General features: G+C 42.3%; 2 protein-coding genes across 2 annotated transcripts in view; both read right to left on the minus strand.

The window, feature by feature from the left end:
- The window catches only part of TMEM108 (transmembrane protein 108), a 35624-nt gene extending 32805 nt beyond the window's left edge, over positions 1–2819 (minus strand). The window contains 1 exon segment of the mRNA XM_069088299.1: positions 2656–2819. Within this exon segment, the coding sequence (XP_068944400.1) occupies positions 2656–2819 (164 nt within the window).
- The window catches only part of ACKR4 (atypical chemokine receptor 4), a 781696-nt gene that overhangs the window by 29570 nt on the left and 725001 nt on the right, over positions 1–27125 (minus strand). The window lies entirely within an intron of this gene.

Consider the following 27125-nt stretch of genomic DNA (forward strand, 5'->3'; position numbering starts at 1 on the left):
TCTATCTATCTATCTATCTATCTATCTATCTATCTATCTATCTATCTAAATATATATCCTTGCTTAATTGTAGCCTTCTTGGGGAGGGGGGGGAGGAAGGGGGGGAAAAACAAAGTAAAAAATGCACAGCAGAGAACACAAGGAAATCCACAAGGAAGCAAAGATGGACAGCTCTGAACACAGTGTGTAGTATTTATCATATAGGCTTTCTTGAAGGGGAAATTTATTGCTATATATTTTGAATTTTCTCTTATGTTCTGCTGTGCACATGGCAATGATTTTTCTTTTCTTAATTTGTATTTATGTTTTTTTCTTTTCTTATTGCGTGTTTAAGTTTAAAATAAATTAGTAAAAATATTTTCTTTACCAACTTCATATCCATGTGAGGCTGGATTTTTTTTCATATAATTAAACCAAAATAACATATTGCAAGAGATTGATTGCAGAAGCAGATAAGAGAATCTAATTGTTTTCTATTAGACCAGACAGTAAAGTGATTTGCAATAATATGAAAATAGGGCCACTTTTTTCCTTTAATTTGTTTCAGAAAATTTAGCTGTTTTTCATATAAATATGTTATTTATCTTAACATGTAATGAGTTTATTATTGTTATTTTAAAATGATTAATAAATACTCTAAAATGCATCAGTTTTAATTTCTAATACAATAAATATCGAAATTGGGGAATGCTGGATCCCACTTGTACCAGCTGGAGAGAATCACTTGTTAAATTTTCCATGTGAGTATCTACACCTTGGAAATCATCAAATGCTAAAAATCAGGGCTTGATTTGTTGTTTTATTGATTTCTAGACTTAAGAAAGTGAGGGAGAAAATGTTAAAAATACAGATTAATGAGCCCTCTCAACCCCTGTGAGCTGGTTATTAAACATTTACCAGCACACTCCTGGATACAACTCACATAAAAACTCTTTGGGGTCCTCAGTAATTCTTAAGACTGTACAAACTGTGAGAAATGCTGGTGTAGCAAATAGCCAAAAAGACCCCCAACCAACCAACCAACCAAACAAACAGAAACCCTAAACCCTTTACAAATTCTGTCTCTGATACTAGCTGTATGATACTGGAAAATCTCAATGCTTTCTGAGCATCCAGCAACTCTCTAAGACCATAAATAATCAACTAGTAGATCAACATGCATTGATTAAGTGTGTCTTTTTGGGCAAGGAACTACGCTACAAAGATAGGAGTCAAAGATGATACTGATGAGAACTCTGAGGAAATTTTAGGTCTGGAGACCCATGGGAGAAGGAAGGGTGGGGGCTTTGAAGAACTTGTTTGTACTTGATGACATTTTTCTAGGGTGAAAACATCTGGAAAGCCATGTATGTATTTGGACATCCATAGATATCTCTGGCTTGGCTTGTCTGGTGCCAGGTCACAGAATTCATAGGGGCAGGTAGGTGGCACCATAGTGCAGAGTCAGGAAGACTCATCTTCCTGAGTTCAAATCCAGCCTCAGACTTACTAGTTGTGTAACCCTAGGCAAGTCACTTAACCCTGCTGGCCTCAACTTCCTCATCTGTAAAATGAGATGGAGAAGGAAATGGCAAGCCACTCCAGTATCTTTCAAGAAACCCCAAATGGGATCACGAGGAGTCACACCCAACTGAACCGACTCAATGGAAACAACATGGTAGACGTAATAGCACTCTAGGAATCTGCACATTGAAAATGGTACAGGGGCATGGTCCTCCTCACCTGTGACAACGTAATGCTTTTCTAGGGGCCAGGAGACTTTGTCTGGTGAGACCATTCTTCACCCTGGATAGAAGCATTCTTTACTCACGTGGCTTGGTTCTGGCTGGGGCCAAAGACTGCAGTGTGGCTTAAGGGAAAGATCCCACAATGGGAACCAGGAGACTGGAGTCCTAGTACTGGCTTTGCTACTACTATTTGTGTGGTAGTAAGTAAATAGCAACTTTTCCAGGTAGGCAGTGCAGCGGATATTGCATTTGGTCAAGCATTGGGCCAAGAACCGAGTTCAAATCCAGCCTCAGATAACTACATGCTGTGTGACCCTGGGCAAGTCACTTACCCTCTGTCTGCCTCAGTTTTCTCAACTGTAAAATGGGGATAATGATAGCACCTGCCTCCCAGGGGTCTTATGAGGATCAAATGTAATGATACTTGTCAAGTGTTTAGCACAGTGCCTGGCACATAGTAGGTGCTTAATAAAAGCTCGTTCCTTCCTTCCCTCCTCTTTAGGTCTCAGATTCCTCATCTGTGAAATGAAGTAACTGGTCTCCATGACTTTTAGATTCCTTTCAGCTTTATAACTCTGGCAAGATAAATTACTTCCTGCTCCATTTCTGACACCCCCCCCCAAAAGAAAACCCAACCACATGGAAAAGAAAACAAACCCTTTCATCAGAGATAGTTCTCATGCAAAGATCAAGGTTCATTTGTAGGAAGCTAAGCTTGACATCATTTCCTCTCTCTTCCTCTGATCTACTGAATAAGCTCAAGGAGAATTATGGCAGCATTTCCTTCTCCTGCTTCCACTCTGTTGCCTAAGCCCAGACAAGAGTTTTCTCCCATTTCTTTCTCCTTATCAAATATTTCTTTCCTATAAACTTTTTCTAAAATAGCTTAATACCACTTTTCTCCCAGTTTTTGTGAGACTGCTCTCACTGGGGAGCTTGGCTCTCCTTCCACAAGGTCCCAGGGGACATGGGTTCAAATCTGCTTTGAACACTCTGCTGCTTACTAGGTGTGTCAACTTTGATGACCACTGCCACCACCACCACCATCACCACCACCACCACCACCATCATCATCACCACCACCATCATCATCACTACTATCACCACCATCATCACCACCACCACCACCACCACCATAATCATCATCATCATTATCACAATTATCTCATTTATTTAGCATTTGAAAGTTTCCAAAACACTTTACATATGCTAATTCAGTCAATCCTTATAAAAACCCTGCAAGATTGGGGTAAAATATTTGAAGTGACTTGTCTAAGGAGACAGAGAGCATAACTGAGCTAGGTCTTCTGACTTCAAACACTTCACTGGATTTTATGCTACTTCCCACAAAATAGTGAGGGCAGAGCATTGGATTTGTTTGAATCTCATCCCACCGTGTGATCATGGACAAGTTACATCACCACTTTTGACCTCAGTTTTCACATCTGTGAAATGGTTCACTAGAAAGAGCATTGGCTTTGGAGTTAGAGCACCTGGATTCAAATAATTCCTCTCCATTCTGTAGGACCTTGGGTAAGTCATCTAGCTTTTTGGGGCCTCAGTTTCCTCATATGTAAAATGAAGGTGTTTGGATCAGATGGCCCCCGAGTTCCCTTTCAGTTCTGAACCTATGAGCCTATAAATCCATGATTTTATGACCTATATTACCTACATCATTGAGTTGTTTTGAGGATTAAATAAAATAATGTTTATAGTACCCTTTGCAAACTTTACACTATAAATATTATTATTAGTAGTAGTATAGACAATGAGAGAAACTATACAGAATCATTTTTGTTGTTTTATTAATGGCTGGGAGTGGGGTTCATGAAGGAAACAGTAGAAGGTTGAAGTGGGAGACTCACTCCTCCCTCTTCACCTGCTCAGGACTTGTATTCTGGAAGAGAATAAGCCAACTGTGACCCAAACACACACACATATGCATTCACAGTGCTCTCTCAAATGCTTGCCAAAATCAAACAAAAAGAAATGTAATTGGGAATAGACAGATGAAAAGGTCACCTCATCCCTAACCACATAACAGCGCAATTAAAATGCAGAGATCATTCCCTTGGTATGATGGAGAAGAACAGGAATATTTCACTGCAAAACTACCTTGTTTTCTCCTAAATTCAGAAGGGAGATGCTTAGAAACATTCTATAAATGTCAGCCAACACCTGGATGGTGTTCAGTGTAGTCCAGTGGCTGGGCCAGGAAGGAGGCAGTTAATGCAAAAGGGTCTGAATGGGAGCTTTTGAACAACCAGGTATGGTGTTGTTTGTCCTTTGTGGGTTTTTTTTTGGAGGGGGATTGTATTTTGTTTTTGAACAGGACCAATGACATCATGGTGAGGTTTTGACTTGTGCATGAATTGGATTTAAGTGAGGCAGAATTGCACAAAGTGGTCAACCACACTTTGTCCTCCAGAGTCACAGAAGTCCAGTAACAGGACAAAAGTCAAGATGACTGGTGATGGCCCAGGATGGAGTGGGTGACCTTGGCATCTCTGATGTCTGACCAAACTCTAAGTACTCCATAGCACTTGCTTCAGCCTTCATAGCTGTTGGAACAAATTGCTCTCTTCCACCCATTCCACCAGGGGAAGTCTTCACATGCTTGGGGTAGACACCTTCCTAATTCACCAATAGGTTTAAGGCTATTGGCTACCCTCAAACTGGTTTATTCTGTCTGCTGAGACTGTTGTTTTTTTTTTTTTTTTACCAGGGTATGGCTGCTTCACATGCTACAGCTTCTTGGAGTCACAGGTGAGAGTTGGGTGAATCAGGTAGACACCAAAGATACACCTGAGGTACTATTGTTCCCTGAACACCCCGTCTCCTATAAGCTCTTCTTCCCACCCCATGATCTTCTATTCTTTCCTCCTGCTTCAAACCCATGGAAAGATAAGCTGTAGCTGCCTAAAGAGAAGTTCCTAGCTTCTTTCTCCAGTGAGATGCTACAGTGCCCTCCCTCTCAAACAATCTTATATTTGAGTATCTGCATTCAGTTTTTTAAATTTACCTATATTTATGTCACATGTACTCTTGGAGGCTCTTGTGGTCTGTTCCATTAAAATGAAAAAGATTGATTCATTCTTTTGTGCTTGAGTCCCTAGTGCTTAGCATACAGTACTTGGCATACAGTTGGCATTTAATAAGTACTGGCTCATTCATGCTGGGGATACTCAAAGCAAGAGAAGAATTCTCTGAGAGGAATTCCTAGGAGCATTCATTCAGATCTAGAAGAAACCCCAGGATCACAGATTTAGAGGCAGGAGGGCCCTCAAGAGGCCCTCCGGTCCAACCCCTCATTCTACAGATGAGGAATTTTAGCCCAGACTGGTTGGTTAAGTGGACTCATCGCAAGATCACACAAAGAGGAGGAGATAGAGAGGATATTTGAAACTGAGCTCTCTGACGCCAAATCTAGTTCTCCTTCTTCTGGGCCACACTTCCTATTACAAAGGGAATGACACAGCATGCTTTGATTTTGTGGACACATTTTTCTCCAAACGTGGAATGAGTAGAGGGTGTAAGAGTTGGTCACGGGCTGCACAGCTATTTAAACCATTCAAGGTCATTCAGAAGAGTGACATGGGCAAGGTGAACAGAGCAGAATGCCTAGGATGGGGTCCCTGCTCTGACAAGAAGGGGAGCTGCGTCAAATTGTCCTCATCGCTTAACCCCTGGGAGCCTCAGTTTCATATCTGCAACACGGGGGTGATGTCCTCCCTACCTTGTAGAGCTATGGTGAGGACACCCTTCCGAAAACCTGAAGCACTACAGAAATATGTGGTTATTCTACTATTAGCCTTCCACATTGAGCATGCCTCTGTGTGTCAGGCCATACAAAGATGAAAAGGAGATGGTTCTGCCCTCAAGACTCTAACCTTCTTTACTAACCAATGACTCAGGTTGTATGGAATGGAAACATTCATCTTAACAATGAGGTGAGAATGATCACCTCTCCCCTTGCCCCTGCTGCATCAACATGCAAAAGGTATTATGGATTCTTTGGATGGAGGAGTATTCTTCCAGATAAATAAATTCTTTCTGCTTTTGGTCCCCTACATTCGAGGCAGCTAAACTTACCCATGAAGAGCAGAAATATAATTCCAGATGAATGTGACCCCCAAAACAAACAGATAAATAAAGGCAGTAAACCACTGGACATTACAACAAACACTCCAGCAATAAGGCAAATCACCTTTCTCTCCAACTCCTCTGAGCAATCTAATTATATCTAGTCCAGAGAATCTTAACACAGGAAGGAGAACTAGGTATACACAAGGCAGAATGCTTGCCCAAGAGCCCAGGCTGGGTGAGGATGGGGATAAAGGGGATACCCTCCCCTGGCTCTACCTACAAACCCACATATGGAACTACTTGTCCTGGTACAGGCAAAGACCTACAACATTCCATTTCTAAGTACGATATGGCAAACTCAACTTTGTTCCTTTCTAGGATTGCAAAGGATTATGGGAAAGATTTTGCCCAAGGTTTGATGGGATTTGAACTGGATTTTCTCAAGACCCTTTATACCCCATGTCAGCGCTTAACTTTGATGGAAGCCTTGCTGAAGATGATCGAATAAATGAGGTACAACACCAGTTTTTTAGTAGCATGTGGCTAAAATAGCCTCAGCAATAGTTTTGGAAAGAGCTCACAGGAAGAAAAAGAGAGGCCAGAACTTTGACACAGTAAAAGACACAACATCTCTAGAATTTAGCAAAGTTTATTATGCAGTATTCTAAGCCCTTCAATCACCTCCAAAAACCATTAAAATGGTCTTCCAAGGGCTATCTGTCCCCAGCTCAGGCTCACACTCAGGGAAGGTGTTGGGTGAGCTCAGAGAGAAAAGCTAATCTTGCCATCCTGAATGAGTGAAATATTTGGGGGCATAAAATCACACAGAGCAGAGTCATGCTCTTTGTTTAAACACCAGCACCTACCCTACTGCCTACCCAGAGTCTACACTACTACCTAAGACATTGATGGCCCTCAAAGAACAAGAGATACTGCAAAGAAGAAGGGAAAGAAAGAACAGAGCTCCCACTGGATTTGTCCTAGGGAACTGTTTACATGAAAACAGCATTGGGGCCTGTCAGATATCCTTGCCCACCATCTGCACATGGGCTTAGGAATGTTACCTCTTAGCCTCTAAAGGATACAAACACATCCCCATGGAGGAGGGTGCTCTTCTGAGGACAGGAGAGCTGGGAGTCTCCATCAACGTGAGTCTGGGAGGAGGGAAGGCAATGGCAGAAGCTGACTTGAAGACGTCACTTGCAGTGATGTTCAGGAAAGGAAAAAATGTCTGCGCCCCATGGAAGACCTGTGCCATGAGGACGCTGGGGAGGCTGGGTCATTCCTGAGCTGTTTCCTCTTTGGGTAAGGGTCGGGCTGAGGGGCTGCTTGGCATTCCTGAACTGTTTTCCATCAGGCTTGACACCACTGGTCTCACATTGCTTCATTCAGTTGCCACAGAGGTTGATAGCCCATTTCAGTTTGCTGAGACAGAGTGACAACAAGCCCTACAGTCGTGCAGCCTGGTGAGACCACCTCATTTTCTATTTCGAAGCAGAATGCCCATAGGCCAGGGCATAATTCAGGTTTTGCCACCAAGATGGATTTCACAATTGAATTCTGAAATTCTGTGCCTGTGTGTGTCTGCCCCACCCTTCCCTAATCCACCCCCTTTCAGTTATTTCTGGGATTAAGTACAAAAGAAAAACTATGACAAATGGTCTATCTGACTATCCCCCAATTGTCTTTGGGGTGTCTGCCTTCCAATTCACATGGGAGAATGGTTGAATGAGGCCTTGGAGATAGATTCAAATAGTCTTTCTGCCTGCAGAAAACAGGGCCGGCCTATGTGTGAGGAGCCCTAGTGCTTCCACAACTAACACTATACAGAGATGACATATTATATAGCTCTATGTATAATATACAATACACTATATCCAGATATAGGAAAATATATAACAATGCTCGAACATATATGTACATATTCATAAGTGGACACATTAAAACATTACAGCATACACACATGGACATCCATATATGAACATATATATAATATATAACACACATGTACATATATGCTCACAAAGTCTTTCAAAATGAAGCCTCTTCCTTACTGCCTATGTGACTTAAATTAACCTCTCTGGGCCCCAATTTCCTTATCTGGAAAATGAAGGGATTGAATTAGAAAGGCTTGGAAATCCTTTCAGGTTCTAAGTCAAGATCAGGTCTTCCAATTGTCTTCCTTTCCTCCTTGTGATACATGCTGACAGATTCAAGCAATGATAATAATAATAGCTAATATTTATATACAACTTCAAGGGTCACAAAGTCCTTTACACAGACAGATTTTCTTTTTGATAAATGGTCCACCTCTAGACTTTAGAGAACATGACTATATAACATAGTCCCTAACCTCAAGGGGATTCCAATTGAGTCTAGAGAACAAGACAAGCATGAACCCCCAGACATCCCAGGATTTCAGGGTACACAGTACGATAGAAAGAGCATTGGGTTTGCAATAAGGGGGCCTGAGTTCAGATCTCACCCTGGCTATGTGTTGTCAGTGTGACTTTAGGCAAGTCACTTTATGTGTTTGGGACTCAATTTCTTTGTCTGTAAAAGGTAGGAATTGGAATAAAAGTCCTCTAAGATTCCTTCTGGGGCAGCTAAGGGGCACCATAGTGCAGAGAGTGCCAGGCCTGGAGTCAGGAAGACTCATCTTTCTAAGTTCAAATCTGGCTTCAGACATTTATTATCTGGGTGACCTTGGGCAGTCATTTAACCCCATTTTCCTCAGTTTCCTCATCTGTAAAATGAGCTGGAGAAGGAAATGGCAAATCACTGCAGTATCTGACAAGAAAACCCTAAATGGGGTCACAAAGAGTCAAACACAACTGAAAAAACAACCAAACAATAACAAAGGGCCCCTTCTAACTCCAAATCTCAGATCCTATGATTCTATGGAAGTAGGCGTATAATTAAACTAGATTCTTGAAAAAAAAATCACATTTATTTTATTTTTAGTTCTGTTTTCTTTCCTTCCCACCTTTTTCCCATTGAAAAACCAAGAATACATTGCTTGTATCCATTGTTGGGTCTATAGTACAGTGCATGAAAGTCCCAAGGGAGCTTAAGAGAACATTTAACCCAACACTCTAACTTTACATGAAGAAACTGAGATGCTGTGAAGTTAAGAGATTGGCAGATTTATGGCACAGAGGTCTTCTGATTCTCAGGGCTCATTATCATGTCTCCACTTCCTGTGTTTCCTCCAGAACCTCCCACCTATTAGATGCATGATCAGGGTTTATTGATCTACAGAGTGCTTGAGAGACACTAGGGAGCCACTGATGGATTAGAGCAAGGAAGTAATGAAGAAAGGTCCTCCTTCCCCCCTGCCTTTTTTTTTTTTTGCTTTTTTTTTTTTGGAGTGGGGAAGGTTGGGCAATTTGTTAAGTGACTTGCCCAAAGTCACATGGCTAGTATGTGTTAACTGTCTTGAGATCAGATTTGAACTCAGGTCCTCCTGACTCCAGGGCCAGTGCTCTATTCACTGTCACCTAGCTTCCCCATCCCTCCCTGCCTTTTAAAAGAAGAATGACCAGCTCAAGGTACATAAGATAGATGAGAGTGGGGAGAGGTTAGTAGCTGGGAGTGGGAAATGAGTTAGGAGACAGCTGCCAGAATCTAGGCAAGTTAAGGGCATGCCTGATTTTAGGGTGGCAAGAACAGTAAAGATAGATGGCTGAAAAATTACAAAGAGAGCATTTAAAGGATCTGGGGATTCATTGGTTATGGGATCTAGAGAGAGGGAAGGGTAAGAGAGGATTCCCAGGAGCCTGGCTGATGCGTAGGAAGTCTAATGATTCCCTTTGAATTGGGAGAATTCTTCAACAAAAAAGTTGCTAACCAACTCAGTTAAATCTCTTATTATTTATCAATGAATTAGCCCTTTTGGAAGCTTTTTTCAGCACTTAGTATAGTGCCTGGCACAAAATTCTTGCCTATTTAATTTGACTTGATAGCTTCTGCTCTTGAAAAAACTGCTCAGACCAACCTACGTGTTGTTCAAAGGAACAATTCTTTCCCCCAGTCCAAGCTCGTTAATACTTTTAAATAAGATACATCAGATTTCAAACTAGTTATGTGCAGTTTCCCGTGAAAGGAAGAAGAATGATGACTCCTAAGTCAGGGAAGCATAAAGTCCATGCAAAGTCAACCTCCTGTTTCTCATCTAGAAGTCTCAAAGATAAGAATCTGTACCCGTCTGGCGCCTTCCTCAGGGGAGCGACTGTGGTGAGTGCTTGGTCCCCTCTACGGGAGAATCAATAGCAAAACAAACCACAGAAAGATGAAGCACTCCAGGGAGTTTCCACGGAATTCAATCTCCTAGTTTGTTTCCAGTAATGATTTCTTTAGCACAACCATCTCCTTTAGGGTTTTCCTGAAGGCCAGGCCCATAACTTACAACAGAGATCGTCCTTGTCTTAGACTCCGGTTCAAAACCTATACCAGGCACTTATTAGCTATGTGATCATTAAACCTCTCTGATCTTGGTTTGCTAACCTGTAAAATGGGGAAAAGAATACTTACACTAATGACCTCACATGATAATGCAACTATTATTATTGACCTATAATAGCAATGTTGTTACTGATATTACTGAGGAGATCAGAATTCCTTCCAATCTAGATGTAGACTAAGTATTTCAGCAAGTATTTCTTTCTTAAGTGTCTAATACCTGTTAGATATGGGAAATATAAATACCCAAACAAAACAAAACGAAAAAGCAACAGAGCTGACCCTTTCCTGGAGGCTACAAGACATAAAATAGATTCGTAAATCTGAGATCATCTGGAGCGAACAGAACAAATAATTAGATGAAGGAGTGTAATGCGAATGTAAATTTTAAAGATCTTCCCTGCCCCTAGGCTAAAGTGCACCAGAAGCCTGGGGAGGGAGGCTTGTTTTTCAGTAGATACTTTTTGATTGGCCAGTGGGTCAATAAGGTTGTTACATTCTCTGAGCCAGGAGAAGGCTATATAAGCCCTGATGTGTAGCTTTGTTTTGGGACTCACTTTGAGAAGTGTTCTGTGATTTGATCTGAATTCTGGGAAGCCGATGTTGAGAGTCCCCCGGCTTTGAAAAACCCAGAATGTGGAAACCCAGATGTTGACTGGGTATGGATGTAATGGTTGGACAGTTTGGAAATCTGTCTACTTGATGTTTCTGTCTTGATAATTATGCCTGTATACTTTGAGGTTCAGGGTGCTGACCTTTTCTCCTGAACAAGGTAAACGATATATGTCTGACTGATTAAAGTAAGCTTGTTAACCCATTTTGAGTTGCTTTCCTTTAACAAAGCAGATCCAAGAACCTGTGGTAGCTGCAAACCCTGAGGACGCTTGGGGTGCTTGCTGCTACAAGGAGAGAAGTGAATGCACCTCCAGCCTCAGGGCCAGGCTAGTGAAGGCACAGAGATAGCCTGTTGACTTCAGGGAATGACCAACAAACTGTTTTGGGCGGAAAGCAGAGTGTTGGGTGAAGGGCAGTAACGTGAACTCAGCCTGGCAGGTAGTTTGGAACCAGTTTCTGAAGGGCTTTTTGAATGCCAAGCAGAGGAGGGCAGAACCAAAAGCAATGGGTAGAAAGTACAAAGACGTCAGAGAAAATACAAGCAGAGAAATTAGCATAAAGACCAACAGACAGAGCTCTGACTGCCTGAATCAAAGCAACATTGCCACACACTTTACGTACACCACTGGATCAAGAGATTCTTTACATCTGAGCAGTTGGGGGTCTGAGCACAGGGAAAGCCTCATCCAGGGAATCACAAGGTCCTTCTCATAAGTGAACCCCCAAAGTAAAATGCCAAGCTCCTAGAATACATAACAAAGACTTAGCCCCTGATTGGCTGAGTGCGGAGGAGCTTGGAAATCCTCCGACCCCAGCACTTAGCTGGAAATTCCCTGTAGCCCAGAGCCTGATTATTCCCTTAACATTACAGTCAGCCAAGTAGAATTTATTAAATGCCTGCTATGTGCTAGTACCATGCTAAGCAAAGAAAAGAAAAGCAAAAAGAATCCCTGCCCTCAAGGAGCTTGCAATTGAATGGGGAAGACAGTGCACAAACAATTGTGGAAAAACAAGAAATGTGCATCCCATAGGATGAATCAGAGATTATCCCAGAAGGCAGGTAGTAGCACTGGGGGCACAGGGAAACATTTCTTGCAGGAGGTGAGATTTTGGCTGGGACTTGAAGCAAGTCAGGGAGAAAGCCTAGTGAAAATGTACAGTCTGGAGGAAACAGAGGCCCAGGGACATCAAAATGAGACAGAATCTGGATCTGAAGCCACCTGAAGTCCCAGGCCTTTCTATTACTCTACCATGGACCCTTCTCTGCCCCCAGTTTTGGATGTGAGCAGATCAGACTCCTCCCAGACTTCTAGCCTAGAGCCTCTGCTGGTCTATGAGGTCTACCCAAGCCTCAGAACCTTGGCTCATTTCTCCCAGTCTTGGTTCCATTGGCTCTGCTTGACTTATGCCCTTGGCATGACATTACACTCGTGCCTACCCTTCATGTGCTGGTCAGTGTCTCTGAGCTACCAAGGCCCAGAGTGGCACTATCCTTCACAATGAAGGGAACATGGGGGGGCATCAGGAACATAAGGGAGGGCCTTGGGTTACTCTGGCTTACCGTTAATATTTTAAGCACATAAACCTCTATTAAAGTCCTACTCTGATGCATCTTCATACAGAGAAGGGACAGACACTGGGTTCTCAAAGTCGTAACTTCTGTGAGGACCTACTAAGCTGCTTGAGCTTCTTCTGGATAACCTCAGCTCTTAGCATGATGCCATGCACATAGTAAGGGCTTCATAATGCTTGCTGATTATTAGATGGCATGTCATAGGTTAACAGATCTACAACTGGAGGGTGTGTCAGAGACCATCTAGTTTAACCCTCCATTTTTTCTTCTCATTTCAGAGATGATCACATTGAAGAGACCAAGGAGATTATGTGACTTGTCCAAGGTCACCCAGATAGTAAATGTCAGAGGCAGCATTTGAACCTGGATCCTCTCATGCCAAAACCTTTCCATTCTATCACATTGCTTCTATGTCTGATTCAGTCTGGCACATAGAAGATGCTTAATAAATGTTGCTGCTGTCAGCTTTGCTAGGACTGGGGAAGTCCATCACCAGAAGGTTGGCCACCAGGGGATCAGTTTTTTCAGCCATAACAACTGAATGTCCAAAGGTGTACAGAGGTTGTGATCAGCACCATTAGAGGACCTCTCCATACCTGGACCAGCCTTCTGGACTCTTCTTCTACTGTTGTGCCCTGAAGACCTTCTCTCCTGATTGTTCACTCCCTTCTAGGTCCACCATTTTAGGAAGGATGCTAGCCATGTTTCAACTCATTTGTACCTTGACTTTTTCTCCTTCTCTTGGAAGCACTGACTTTCCTCACTCCACCCTGTCCCCCCTTTCCAGTTTCCCTTTATGTGCTGTCTTCTCTTATTAGAGTGCAAGTGCCCTAAGGAGAGGGACCATCTTACTGGCTTATATTTGCATTCCCAGTTCTTAGAACAGTGTCTGTGCTAGGGAGCACCTAATACAGATATCACCTATCTACTTATCATCTGTCTGTCTGTCTATTTTTATTGATCTCTCATCTATCTACATATCATCTATCTAGATCTATCTCATCTATCTCTATATTATCTTTATAACTGTCTATATGACTATACACCTATATTTATCTATCCATTTATATCTACTTTTCTATTTATATATATCTGCCCACCTACCTACCTGTCTCCCCTCTATTTATCATTCATTTATCTACCTATTGATCTCTCTCTCTCTCTCTCCCCACTTACCTTCTTGCCTACCCATACCCAGCTCTTTCTCCCTCTTTGGACAGAAATTTTCTTCCATAGTAATTAATGTGTTAGGAAATTTAAAAAAAAGACAGAGGCAGTATATTTTCTTTGGAAAAGAGAGGGACAGGTTTTTGAGGAATAATCATCTAGCCTCTTCCTATAAGTACACTAACAGGACAAAATTTATCTGATTAGTGAGTTTATTATATTTTAGGCCCTGAAGGAATGAAGATGCCAGGTCAGAGACACATCATTTTGAGGAGCCTGGAGTCTCTGTCTCTCTCCCTCTGGAAACAAAAGGGAAGAGGCCAGTGGGGGTGACCATCTGGCTGGGGAGGTGGCTCTAGGTACCTGGAATAGGCTCTGAAAGGGAAAGAGGGGGCTAGTGGGACTGTAGGATCACCCATTTAGAACTGGAAGCGACTTCAGAGGTCAACAAACTCCCACCCCCTTTGTTTTACAGACAGAGAAACAGAAAGTCACAAAGATGAAGTGAATTACCCAAGGTCATAGAGGCAAGTAACCATTAGAGTTGGGATTCAAACTTGGATCTTCTGATTCGAAATCCATCAGTCTCATAAAAACTCCCCAACTTCACCATCTCCATTTTAAATTTTTTGTCATCTGAAAAGCTCTACCCAAGCTCTCTAGGCATCACTCCCCTAGAATGAAGAACCTTTGAGGGTGCAGACCACTCTGCCATCTTTGCCACTGAGTCCCCAGCTCCCAGCATGGGTGGGAAGGAAGAAAACAAAAAGAAATTTATATGATAATTTTATTGTACATTTGAAAGGAAGAGCAAGTTTTGCATAGCAGATTTGCATTTTCATGTGCAATCATCTTTTAGAAATTGCACTGTTATGGAGATGCTTGTTGCATTCCATAAATTAAAAATAAAATTAAAAAATGTTTAGTTATTTGCTGACTCACATATCAATAAGGCACTGGAGAAGGCAGTAATGGGGTGAGTTCAAAGGGCTCACGTTTGGGAATCAGGAGACCTTGATTTCTGTCCTAGCTCCATCATTAATCTACTTGACTCTTAACTGTGCAGATCAGGAAAATGAGAGTTTTGAACTAGGTGATTTCTAGCTTCTGATTCGAGTCAACAAGCATTGATTAGGCACCTACCGTGTTCCCCCGATAATAAGACCTATCCCGAAAATAAGCCCCCCTTACTGTGTAAGATTCCTCTAAAATAAGCCCTCCCCCGAAAATAAGCCCTATTGAGATTGCTACTGTAGTGAAGGTGATCCCCTGCGCTACACGCTACATTACGGTACCCTCTGTATGCACCGTGCCCCCCCCCCGTGAAACGCATGCCGCGCTCCGAGCTGCATCCAATCAGAGCTGCAGCAGTGAGCACGTCATCCTGTTCTTCCCCAGTGATTTGCTTGCTGGCGCCATTGAGAGCAGTGCCGCGGAGGAGAGCTGAGGCAGGACAACATAAGCCCTCCCCTGAAAATAAGCCCTCTGGTGTTTTTCTTTCCAAAAAAAAAATAAGACAGTGTCTTATTATCAGGGAAACACGGTACTAGGTACCTGATTGTGGTTCTTATAATGACAAACCCGTGGGGGACAACTTCCTACAAAGAGCTGACATTTAGACAGTGATTTAAGGTTTATGAAGTGCTTTACTTTGCCTCTGAATCTTGATGAGCAACCAGCTCTCCTAAGCTGATTTGCCATAGATAAAGCATGTGAAGGGCAGCTGGAGCCTGGAGTCAGGAAGACTCTTCTTTGTGAGTTCAAATCTGGCCCCAGATACTTACTAGCTGTGTGCCCTGGGAAAGTCACTTCACCCTGTTGGCCTCAATTTCCTCATCTGTAAAATGAGTTGGAAAAGAAAATGGCAAATCACTCCAATATCTCTTCAAAGAAAACCCCAAATGGGGTCATGAAATAAAGGACATGACTGAAAAATCACTGAAGAACAGCATAGCATGTGAAAAACCCAAGAAAATAAGGCATCTGACCTTTCCTCTCATTTAACTTTCCCTTTAACCCTGTGGGGGTTAGCCACATACCTCCTTCTTTAAGGAAGTTATTTACCCAGCAGACCCAAAGGGGCTGGGCCTCCAGCAATAAATTGCTGGTTCCAAATTCTGCCTGAGGGGCAGCTTCCTAAGCTATTAAAAGCAATAACCTTCTAAGGGAGGAGATCCCTTTGGGCTACTGGCAGCTTTCCTGTTTTGAATATTTATTATGAAAGACTGTCTGGAACACACAGATCAGCCTGGAAAATGCCAGGTCAATAGAGGTGAGTCACCATTGTTGGGCAACTGACCTGGTCCTGTAGATGGAAGGGTATCTGTCTCAGCCCACAGGTGTAGAACTGGAAGGGCCAAAGTCCTTTTCTCCATAGGCATTTTCTGGGCTTAAGGTCACTGAATAACTAGGTTAAGGGGCAGGAGGAGCGGAGGGAGGAAAAGACCTGGGACCCAAGGAAAGAAAACTGGATCTAAAATGAGGACCTGGATTCAAACCTTGATTTTGCTACTTAGCCATATGGCTTGGGGAAAAATGCTTCCGCTCTCTGGGCCTCAGTGATCCCAACTGCAAAATGAGGGAGTTGGACTAAAAGATCTTCTCTAAGGTGGCTGAGAGTTTTAGAGCCTCTGACCCTGCACAGGGATTTTTACAAGAGTCATAAACAAACACATTTCAGAGGGAAAAAGACCTTGGACATGTCTTCTTTTCAGCATACACCATAATGGTACTTCTGGACCAGTTATGAGGCACAAAAAATGTACATATGTTATGGACACATTGATCTCAACAGGCTTGTAATTCTCAAGTACATTAACCTGCTATAACCAAATTGTTCTAACTTTTAAATTCACTGGGTGAGGGTACTCACTCCATCAATACAACTCACTCATTAATTCAATTCATTCAATAAGTTTTTATTAAAACACCTACTATGCATCACATTTTGCTAGGTAATGGAGACATGAAGACCAAAAAGAGACTGTCCTTGCCTTCATAGAAGCACAAAGAAAAGGGCCTTTCTCCTTCCCCATGGCACCAGTGACTCAGAAAAACACAATTTGACAGTTGGAAGGGAGCTCAGAGATCATGTAGAACAAGCTATACACCAAAGGAATCCCCACCATTACATATTTGACAAGGAAAGTCCACATCTGCTGGAAAACCTCCAAGGGAGGAAGACCCATCAGCTCTCCTGGAAAGTTGTCTCACCTCTAATTGTGAATTCGAATTGGTCTAATAGCCAGCTGTAATTGTGAGGAAGTTTTTCTTGACCCTGAGCCTACTTTGGGAACTTCCTCCCTTCATTCCTGGTTCTGCCCTCTGGGATCAAACAGAACAAATCTGTCTCCCCTCCACAATACAGCCCTGCACGGGGCCTTGAAGACAGCTCTCATGTCCTACCCCCTTTCCCTTTATTCCAGGCTAAACATGCCCAGTTCTTTCAACCAATTCTCAATTCTCATATCATGGACTCAGAGTCATTCACCACTCTACTAGACATTCCCCAGGTTGTCAATGCCCTTAAACTATAGTAACCAGAACTGAAGACTGTACTTCAGATGAGGTCTGAAGAAAGTCAAGTACAATGAGACCATGGACTCCCTAATTCCTGTGAGATCTGCCCCTTTTAATGAAATCTAAGATTGCATTAGCTTTCATGGCTGCCATCACACTGCTGACACATGGAGTCCACTGAAACATCTTTTTCAGAATAATTGCTTTCTATCCTCCCCCTGTCATATCTGTGAAGTTGATTTTTTTTGTACCCAAGATACAGTGATCCTTATCAAAGTTCATCTTATTTGATTTGTCCCTTGTTCTAGCCTGTCAGGACCCTCTTGGATCCTGCCTTGCTTCATCCTGTTTTCCTGTTAGGTACTGTTCCTTCTATGCCTTTACCCCCCATTAGACTATAAGCTTCTTAAGGGCAAGGGCTGTCTTTTGCCTCCTTTTGCATCCTCAGCACAGTGTGCAGCACATATTAGGTGCTCAATAAATGTTTATTGATTGGTTGATTATCCAAGTCATTTACAAAAAAATATGAAACAGGCCAAGCCCAAATGCTTGGAATCCTGGAGCCCTGAGGTACACACAGACATGGAACCATTAAGATGGAACCCCTCTGTCCCTCCCTCCCCCCATTTTACTCTTTTCAACTCTCCTCCTCTCATGCTGGGCTTTAGCATTCCCAACACTATTTCTATGGGGCTAGCCTGCCCTCTTACTATAATAACATTCTCTTATGTGGTCAGGCTTTAATCTTCTGTATGTTTATTTTCAAACACATAGTTGCTTCATGAGTTCACTGTGCATCCACATTGAGCTCTTCAGATGATTCTTATTTTTCAGCCTAACTGGAATTGACTCTATGGCAGCAAAACAAGCAGCCAGGTACGATTCTGCACTATTTTTAGATGTTAAGTTGATTCTTCTCATGACACATCGTTGGAATGCTCTCCCTTCTCAGCTTCCCCTCCTGGCTTCCCAAGTCCCAGCTAAAGTCCCACCTTCTGTAATAAGCCTTTCCCAACCTCCTTATTTCTAGTGCCTTCTCTCTACTGATTATTTCCTATTTACTCTGTCTATAGCTGGTTTGTACATTGTTGTCTGCACATTGTATCCCCCATTAGACTGTGATGGCAGGGATTGTCTTTTGCCTTTTTTGTATTCCTAGCATAGTGTCTGGAACATAGTAGGTGCTTAATATTTTTTGACTCACTTTCATTTGAGATCAGTAAATTGACCTGTTCTGCTTGTAAAGTCAATAACAGAAAAAAGTCCTGCTTTACTTTTAAGACCAGATATAAAAAAAACAAAAAAACCCCCAACAAACTTCAAAGGTAACAAATTGCTTTTTTGTCAGGATGTTAAAGTCTGCTCTATGCTAAGTTCAAGGGAATTCTTCCTTTTGACAACCCTATTTACAGTGGTTTTGAATAAGGCTTCTTCTGATCTGGACCCTAAATATTGGAAGCAAGTTTTTCTCCCCTGTCACATTCTAGCTTTAATTATTGTCTCTCTTTCTCCCCTCAAAAAATATTGACATCAAAATCTATGGGCATGGAGCGGAAGTCATAGGTGATTTTATTAGTAAAGAAGAAGGGGGGAAGGGAGGGAGACAGAGAGAGAGAAGGAAAACTCTAGATATTGAGGGGAGATAGTATCAGGACAACTAGGTAGTACAGTAGATAGAACACTAGGCTTGGAATCAGGAAGACTTATCTTTCTAAGTTCAAATCCTGCCTTAGATACTTACTAGCTATGTGACCTTGGGCAAGTCATTTAACTCTGTTTGCCTCCCTTCCTCATTTGTAAAATGAGCTGGAGAAGGAAATGACAAACCACTCCAGTATCTCTGCCAAGAAACCCCCCCAGATAGGGTCATAAAGGGTCAGACACAACAAAACAACAACAATAAAAGCATGGGGTCCCAGACAGAAGCATCTTTCTTGCTTGGGAGGAGTGGGTATGTGTGGTGTATATATTACAGTATCTGTATATAACTGTTAACATACGTGTATATTACAGTTTTTTGGGCTATGGTCAGTGGGTTGGGCATGAAATTTCCTGAAAAATGCCCCAATTAGGAAACTGTAGGGGGAAGGACAGGTTTCATCCTCCCATTCCCCTCACAGAATAAGGCTATAGAAGTAGATTTCAAAGGGCTGCGACTCTCAGCTCCTGAGAGGTAGCAATGACTTAACATTAAAGTCAAGCCCTCGTAAGAAGCCAGGAAGGAAGGAAGAGGGAACTACTTACTAATAACAACAACAAGAAATACAAACATGTATGTAGCCCTGATATGTTTGCTCTCAGTTTTATGGAATAAATACGCAGGAGAACCTCACAGATTTGTACAGATCACAACCTCTCCATAACTTAAAGGATAAGTCTGAAGGAGCAGCCTAAAGCTCAAGAAGTTAAATGACTTGACCAGGGTCACACAGCTAATAAGGGCAAGAGGTGGGGTTTGAACCTAGGTCTTTCTGACTCCAAGTCTAGCACCATGTTCATGATGTAACATTGACAATCAGGCAGATATACATGATTTTAACATAGGAGACCTACTTAAGAGCCCTAACTAGTATTTATATGATAGTCAGCTGTGTGACCCTGGGCAAGTCACTTAACCTTTTTTTCACGTCAGTTCCCTTATCTGTAAAAAGAAGATAATAAGAGTACCTGCCTCCCAGGATTGTGGCCATCAAATGAGACAATTTGTAAAGCACTATACTAATGCTAGCTAGCATCAGCATCAGTATTATTATTAAGGATAGAAGGTTTTCTTCATATTTCATTGATCTGCTTATCTTAGAAAGCTTGAAAACAGTGATGTACCTACTACAAGCCTCCATAGTACATTGATGAGACATGTATAGTCTAATATTTCCTCTCATAACTGCCCACAACACTCACACAGACAAAAGCTGAGATAGATTTAACTTCTAGAATGCTTTCGGATTCTTCTGACTAGCATTCCTTGGAGATCATCTAGTACAGACAGTTTTAATATTTTTGGGGGGTCATGGACCCCTCTAGCAGTGTGTGGTGATGTCAATGGGTCCCTTCTCAGAAAAATATCTTTAATGCATACAACAAAATACATGGGATTACAAAAAAACCATTTGCTGTATATGAAATATAGTCATCAAAATATTAAAAAAAAAACAGATTCACAGACTCCAGATTAAGAAACTTTGATCTAGTTCAACCTCCTTATTTTATTTTTCTGGTATAAATCCAAAGTGGACTAAGTTTAATCACTTTTTAGTGTATACTAAATTAGACAATATTGAAGAAATTAAAATCACATCTTGTTTTTTAACCAAATGTAAACATATCATGGGTTGTGTGATTTGTTACATGCAAACAATCAAGGCAACATTGGCTTAGAAGATAAAGTCATCTGCAGAATTTTATGAAGGATGATGGATGATTATGAGCAATACAGTCTCATAAAGCAGAGAGAAGCAATGGAGGGTAAAACTAGTTTAAAGAAATATTGGAAGAGATGAGGCTAAGCAAAGTTATCCCAAGGGCATTTGAGGACGACAAATAATGGAGGAGAAATGGAAAAGATCTGTAAAGGTTACGAGAACGGCTGTTTTCACTCACTAAGTCTAGTGGAATTGCTATACTTGGACCCTGACCTCACAGTTCCAAGTGTGCTTGGAGGGGTGGTAGAAAGGACACTGAGAAGCACAAAGATGGGAAAAGCATCTAGAAAAGGTCAAGTATAGATAGAGAAGACACAAGGCTGGGGAAGCCGAGGAATCAATATGTAAGGTAACTCAAGGACAGAAAGATACCAAAGTCACGAACAAAATATTGGACCATTTCATTTCCTCCTAAAGTAACTGAGAAAACATTAACTACTGACCAGTGAGACTACCATCTCACATATACAAAATCTGTATAGGCGTCATCTATATATGAATCAGGGTATCCTTGATGAGACCATTGGTAAGGAACAAGTAGGCTTTTACAGATCAGAATCAAGAATGGACCACATTTTTACTATTTTGTGATTGGCTGAAAGAGGTAGAGGATATAAAATCTAATTATGTTTGATAATGAAAAAGCATTTGATTGAGTAGAACAAAATGACATATTAAAGGCTCATACCATCCATTTATAAAAATCATTCACTATTCCTTTTATGAATGAATGAAAAGGCATTTATTAAGCTCTTACTATGTGTTAGGCATAGCCAGCAAGACAGTCTCCATCATCAAACTGTTTAAGTTCAAATAGGGGAGAACAACATGTAAAGGGCAGCTAGATTTGGAAAGGGGGATGGGGAGTAGGGGAGAGGGCATAAGGTGGCATGGCTTGTTTGCAAATGGCTAAGAACTGGTGTGTAGCCTGCTTCTGGGAAAGAGAAGGTGAAAAGTCACTCATCAGAGGTCAAGGTCCCAGGGGTACAGTCCAAGTTCTATGGGAAGAAAAGAATTCTATGTTGAAGCCTGCTCTGCAAAGAATTAAAAATGAGCATCCCATAGAAGGCAATGGAGAAACACATGGCAGATAAAAATAGGATGCATCATACAACTCACGAGGAACGTGGAAGAAGCGTAGGAGGAGAACGTGTCCTCAAATGTGTGATAGGAAAAAAAACTTGCTAGTCATTGGGCAAAGATGAGGGATGTCAGGTGGATAGCCAGGATGCTGTATTAGTACTGTTGGGAGAAACTGGGGAAGATTTCCAGCAACTGGGCAGACATAGATGAGCTGAAATCTTCCCTAGAGAGGTCTCCCAAATTGAGAGAACAGATCTATGAGCATTTCGGAGCAAATAAGTCCATGTTTAAGCATGATGTAGCAAAACATCCTGGATTAGCTCTGGGAGTACCTACCCCAGTGACAGGTTCTTTATTTCTCCAAATTTCTTTGTAAAAATAATTCTAACTTCACAAACAAAGAAGTCACACATCAAAAACCCCGTATGGTACAATTGTAGTTAATGCTGCATGTGACAATCACAGATGCCTGTTTCAAAGTTTCAAGCAAAAAAAAATCCAGGGAGGGAATAAAATCAGAATGAAATCAATCTTCTCTCAGATTTTCTCTCTGCTGAACTCATATGACATTGACAAATAGTGATGGAAAGGGGGAAAAAAGTCTGCAGCTGAAGTTTCAACTCCCTTATTTTACATATGAGGAAACTGAGACTGGGGGTGGTGGTGGTGGTGGTGGGGAGGGTTGCCTCAAGTCATACAATGGTGGAGTTGGAACTACAAACCCAGGTCTAATGACTGAATTCAATGTCCTTGAGTACCCAAACTATGGATGTTTCATGAGAGTTGATGAAAAATCCTTCTTGACCTCTGTCATCTCTGTGACTGACAGAATTTAGTACCAAGGGTAAATGATGGGAGAACTGGTCCCTGACATTTTGAACCAGAGATAGGACGGTCAGTAGGAGCTGCAGCCAAGGCAGGCATGGCCAAAAATGAGAACATAAAGGGGGAAGGCTCTAGAACACTGTTATGGTAGAAGAAGCAGCTATTCTCTTGCCCCATCCTGTCTTTGCTCGGCTTCTTCAGTGGCTATTCCCCTCAGTAGACTATACTTTGTTCCCACATGAGCCATGTGGGTCTCTAGCCAACAGCGACCCAAGCACAGATTGTAGGGTGGCCCTTGTGCAGAAGCTCCCTCCCCACAAGAGGGGCCCATACCCTGTTTTGGGAATTCTAACAAATTTCTCTGCTCCACCTGAATGTGACATTCTCAAAGGGACTCTTTTTGCTCTTTCCTTCTTATGTCCAATGCCTAACACAGTGCCGGGCACACAGCAAGCACTTAATAAATGCTTGCGGAGTGACTGAGTGCTCATCTATCCCAGCTCCAGGAGAACCCAGGAACTTCAATATGTGGTTAATATGGTTACCAACCACATGGATGGTTACCAAACCGTCTTAAAATTTATTCAGCTTATCTGCCTCTGCCATTTTTCCCCTGGATAACACTTGGGAACTTCAGTATGGGAACCATTTACCCCCAGTAGTGGCTATCTGGGTTTTCCTTATAAGCACCCATACTCAACATATTTTGAAACATATAATGCGTATATATATATATATATATATATATGTATACACACATATATGTGCGTATGTATATGTGTGTATATGTGTGTGTGTATATCCATGTATGTGTATGTGGATACACACACACATCAGTCCCCACAAGGATACAGTCTGAGCTGAGAGATTCAAGAGGCTTCTTTCTGCTGGGCACCATATCGCCTCTTTACCAGAGCAGGGCTCCAGCAAAGGGAAGGTTGGGGTTTATGCTGTTGGCTTCTCCTTTTGTGCTCAGGTAAGCCTTCTGACCTGGGTCCACATGACTACGGCTAGTTTCTATCCTACTCTTTCCTCCAGGCCTCAGCCCATCTGGCTGTAGCTCTCTCCTATTATGATTCTCCTCTAAGAATTTTGTGTGGCTTTGTGCTGTTCCCTTTACTCGAACCTCCATCACCCGACCTCACGTTGGCCTTGCCAACATTCTTCCTTCCCAGGCCACCCCTCCAACACTGCCTTGGAATGCACCTGGAAGGGGTGGAGCCAGTTCCTCTTGGTACAAATGTTGAAGGCGTCACTGCTATACACACAGACACACAAGCACACATGCTTGTTGTGTCTGACTCTCCATGACCCCATTGGGGTTTTCTTGGCAAAGACACTGGAGTGGTTTGCTGTTTCCTTCTCCAGCTAATTTTACAGATGAGGAGACTGAGGCAAACAGGGTGAAGTGACCTGCCCAGGGTCACACAGCTAGTAAGTATCTGAAGGCAGATTTGAACTCATGAAGATGAGTCTCCCTGATTCCAAGCCCGGTCCTCTATCCACTGTGCCATCTAGATGCCCCAGACACACACAGACACACGCATTGGATTCTTCCTGGTACTCATCAAGTCAGGGCTGATTTTCCAATGTGTGTTCCCAGAGTCTGGCTAGCTCCTCGTAGTTACTTTAACTACAATTTAGGTAACTGACACCAAGGTGGCCAGTGTGGTCTCTTGAGGTAAATAGCTGAGCAAAGAGATTAATGCACGTTATTAAGCATATAATAGACCATTTTCTATCACATTTACATGGTCATTTCTGAATGATATTCTAAGTCAATGATTATTTTAAGATTAGGAAGAGATTTTGAATTACCCACAATGTCTTTGCCCTTTTGATTTATGGCCTTTATTTTCTTCCTTCTTCTGCTGAAATAATACAATACCATGGGGATGAGATCAGATTTACCTCCTAAATTTGCACTCAGATTTCAACTTCAAACCCAAACCCAAGTCAGATAAAAGCAATCCATTCTAGATTTTCTCCCTGATGAAGTTAGGTGGATGGATAATCACAAGTGGTTTGGAATAGGTGGACCATGCACAGTCATTTGGCCCCCTGAGCCGGAGTTTCAGCTCTGTGTCACTAACTACCTAGGTACATTTCAAACTAGACATCCTGGAGGCATCTCAAACTCAGAACATCCAAAATTCAACTCCCCTTCCCCTCCACAATTGTCATCTCTTCCAAACCCCCCTATTTCTGTCTCATCATTCTAGCCTCTCTAAACACAGTCATCAGTTTCCTTCTCCCTCATCTCACATAACCAATCAGTTGCTAAATCTTGCAGTTTCTAACTGCACAACATTGGACTGACTCCTTTTCTGTCCTCACAAAGCTGCTACTACAGCTCAAGCCCTCATCTCCTCTCACTTACATGACTGCAACAGCCTCCTAATTACTCTTTGTACCTTAAATCAGTCATGCATCCTGCACACCACTATCAAAGTCATTTTTTTCTTTCTTTTTCTTTTTCTTTTTGGAGGGCAATTGGAGTTAAGTGACTTGCCCAAAGCCACATGGCTAATAAGTGTGTCAAGTATCTGAGGCCGGATTTGAACGCAGGTCCTCCAGACTCCAGGGCTGGTTCTCTATTCACTGTTCCACCTAGTCGTCCCCAAAGTCATTTTCCTTAAGCACAGATCTGACCGTATTACTTCTCTACTCAATACATTTTGGGGGCTCCCTATTGGCCATAGGGTAGAATATGAACTCTTTTTACCTGTTAAAGATCTTTACACCTTGCCCTCCCCCTATCTTTCCATCCTCACTCATATTCTCTATCCCACATTCCACAGTCCAGCCAAATCAGTTCTCTGTTTCTCCCAGATGAGACTCCATCTCCCATCTCTCCCTCTCTTCATCAGTTGTCCCACATCCCTGCAATGCACTCTCTTCCTATCTCTTCCCGGCTCCAAGAAGCTGTAGCACGCACTGTGGCCACACTCTGGTAAACCATCTCAGCACACAAGCTAAACCAGGCTGAGGGTAACCGACGTGCCTCAGATCTGTTGGTGAGTTAAGGGGGCATGCACCAAACACATGAAGACTTCCCTGGCATAATGGGCGGATGAGAGCAATTTGTTCCAGTGGCCATGAAGGCAGCTAAAGCAGGCACTGTGGAGGGCTTAAAGCTTGGTCAGCAAGGTGCCACTGCATCCTAAGCCACTGCCAATCACCTTGACGTCTGGGGCTTGCAACTGGATATCAATGACTCTAGAAGGGAGGATGAGGTTGATGACACTGTGCAGCTCTGCCTCGCTTCAACTCAATTCACACGCAAGTCAACACATCACCCTATGATGTCACTGGTCCTCTTTGAAAATGGAGGCAGAACAACAGAATCTCTCTGTCCCTTTAAGACTCAGCTCAGATAACATCTGCACAAAGCCCTTCCTGATCCCACCAGCTGCAAGTTCCTTCCTTCCCTCCCAAGCCTTATAAGCACTTTGTAAATATTGGTATTCATTCATTTATTACTTGCTTTACATTTATGCTATTCTGGTACTTACTATGAAATGTGACCTTGCAAAAAGAGGATTCCCCCTCTGAATTGAATTTCTTTATCTACAAAATAAAGTAGTTGTATTACATCTCAAGTTCTTATCCTGGGGTCAATGTAAATCTGTGGGTAGATGTCAGAGGATCAATGAACTTGAATGGGAAAACACCTACATCTTTGTTCACTGACCTTTAGTTGCAGTTGAGTATTTTTCCAATGATTACGTCTATGGGTTTCACCAGGCTGGCAAAGGGTTCCACGACCCATAAAATAGTTACATCCCCCTGGCCTAAATGATCTCTAAAGTCTCTTAAAGCTCTAAATATTGTGGCTTTGAGGACACCCAGTCCAGCTTCCCATCCAATATCCCATGCTATGCCTGAATGGTGATCATTTAGCATCATATATTTGAACACTCCTAGTCATGGGGAGATCACTACCACACAAGGCAAATGGTTCTTTGGTTGGGTAGCTCTGTCCTTTGGAAATATTGTCCTTCCACTGAGCAAAATTTGAACACTTTAAACACTTAATTGGTCCTTATTTTACCTTCTAAAGCTACACAATATTAAATCTACCCCTTCTGTGTGATAGCCTTGCAAACACTCAAAGAAGGCCACCTCATCTTCATGTCTTCTCTTCCAGGCTAAATATTTTATGTTCTTTCTACTGTTTTTGTGTGTGGCATAGGTTCTAAACTGCTCACTAATCTGACAAGTGTCCCGAGAATGGAAAAACACCTGAATTTGTAAAGAACGCCCTGAATTTGTACCTTGGAACCATTTTCTCTGGGAGTGTACATGTTGTTGGGTCATGTCAGTCATGTTCAACTCTTTGTGACCCCATTTGGGGTTGTCTTGGCAGAGACACTGGAGTGGTTTGCCATTTCCTTCTCCAGTTTATTTTACAGATGAGGAAACTAAGGCAAAAGGGTGAAGTGACTTGCCCAGGGTCACTCAGCCACCAAGTGTCTGAGGCTGGATTTGAACTCACAAAGCTTAGTCTTCCTGACTCCAGAACCAGTACTCTAACCACTGTGCCACATAGCTGCCCTTGGAGTGTACATGATGCTCATATAAAAACGTAGTAGCTATTCCTAGCTTTGGCCTCATCTCTGCTAGAGCTGTGCGTTTCCCTACTTG

The sequence above is a fragment of the Petaurus breviceps genome, unplaced genomic scaffold (genome assembly GCF_028583685.1).
Source record: "Petaurus breviceps papuanus isolate PSGF00001 unplaced genomic scaffold, PetGlider_PUasm1.0 185, whole genome shotgun sequence".
Taxonomy (NCBI): Eukaryota; Metazoa; Chordata; class Mammalia; order Diprotodontia; family Petauridae; genus Petaurus; species Petaurus breviceps.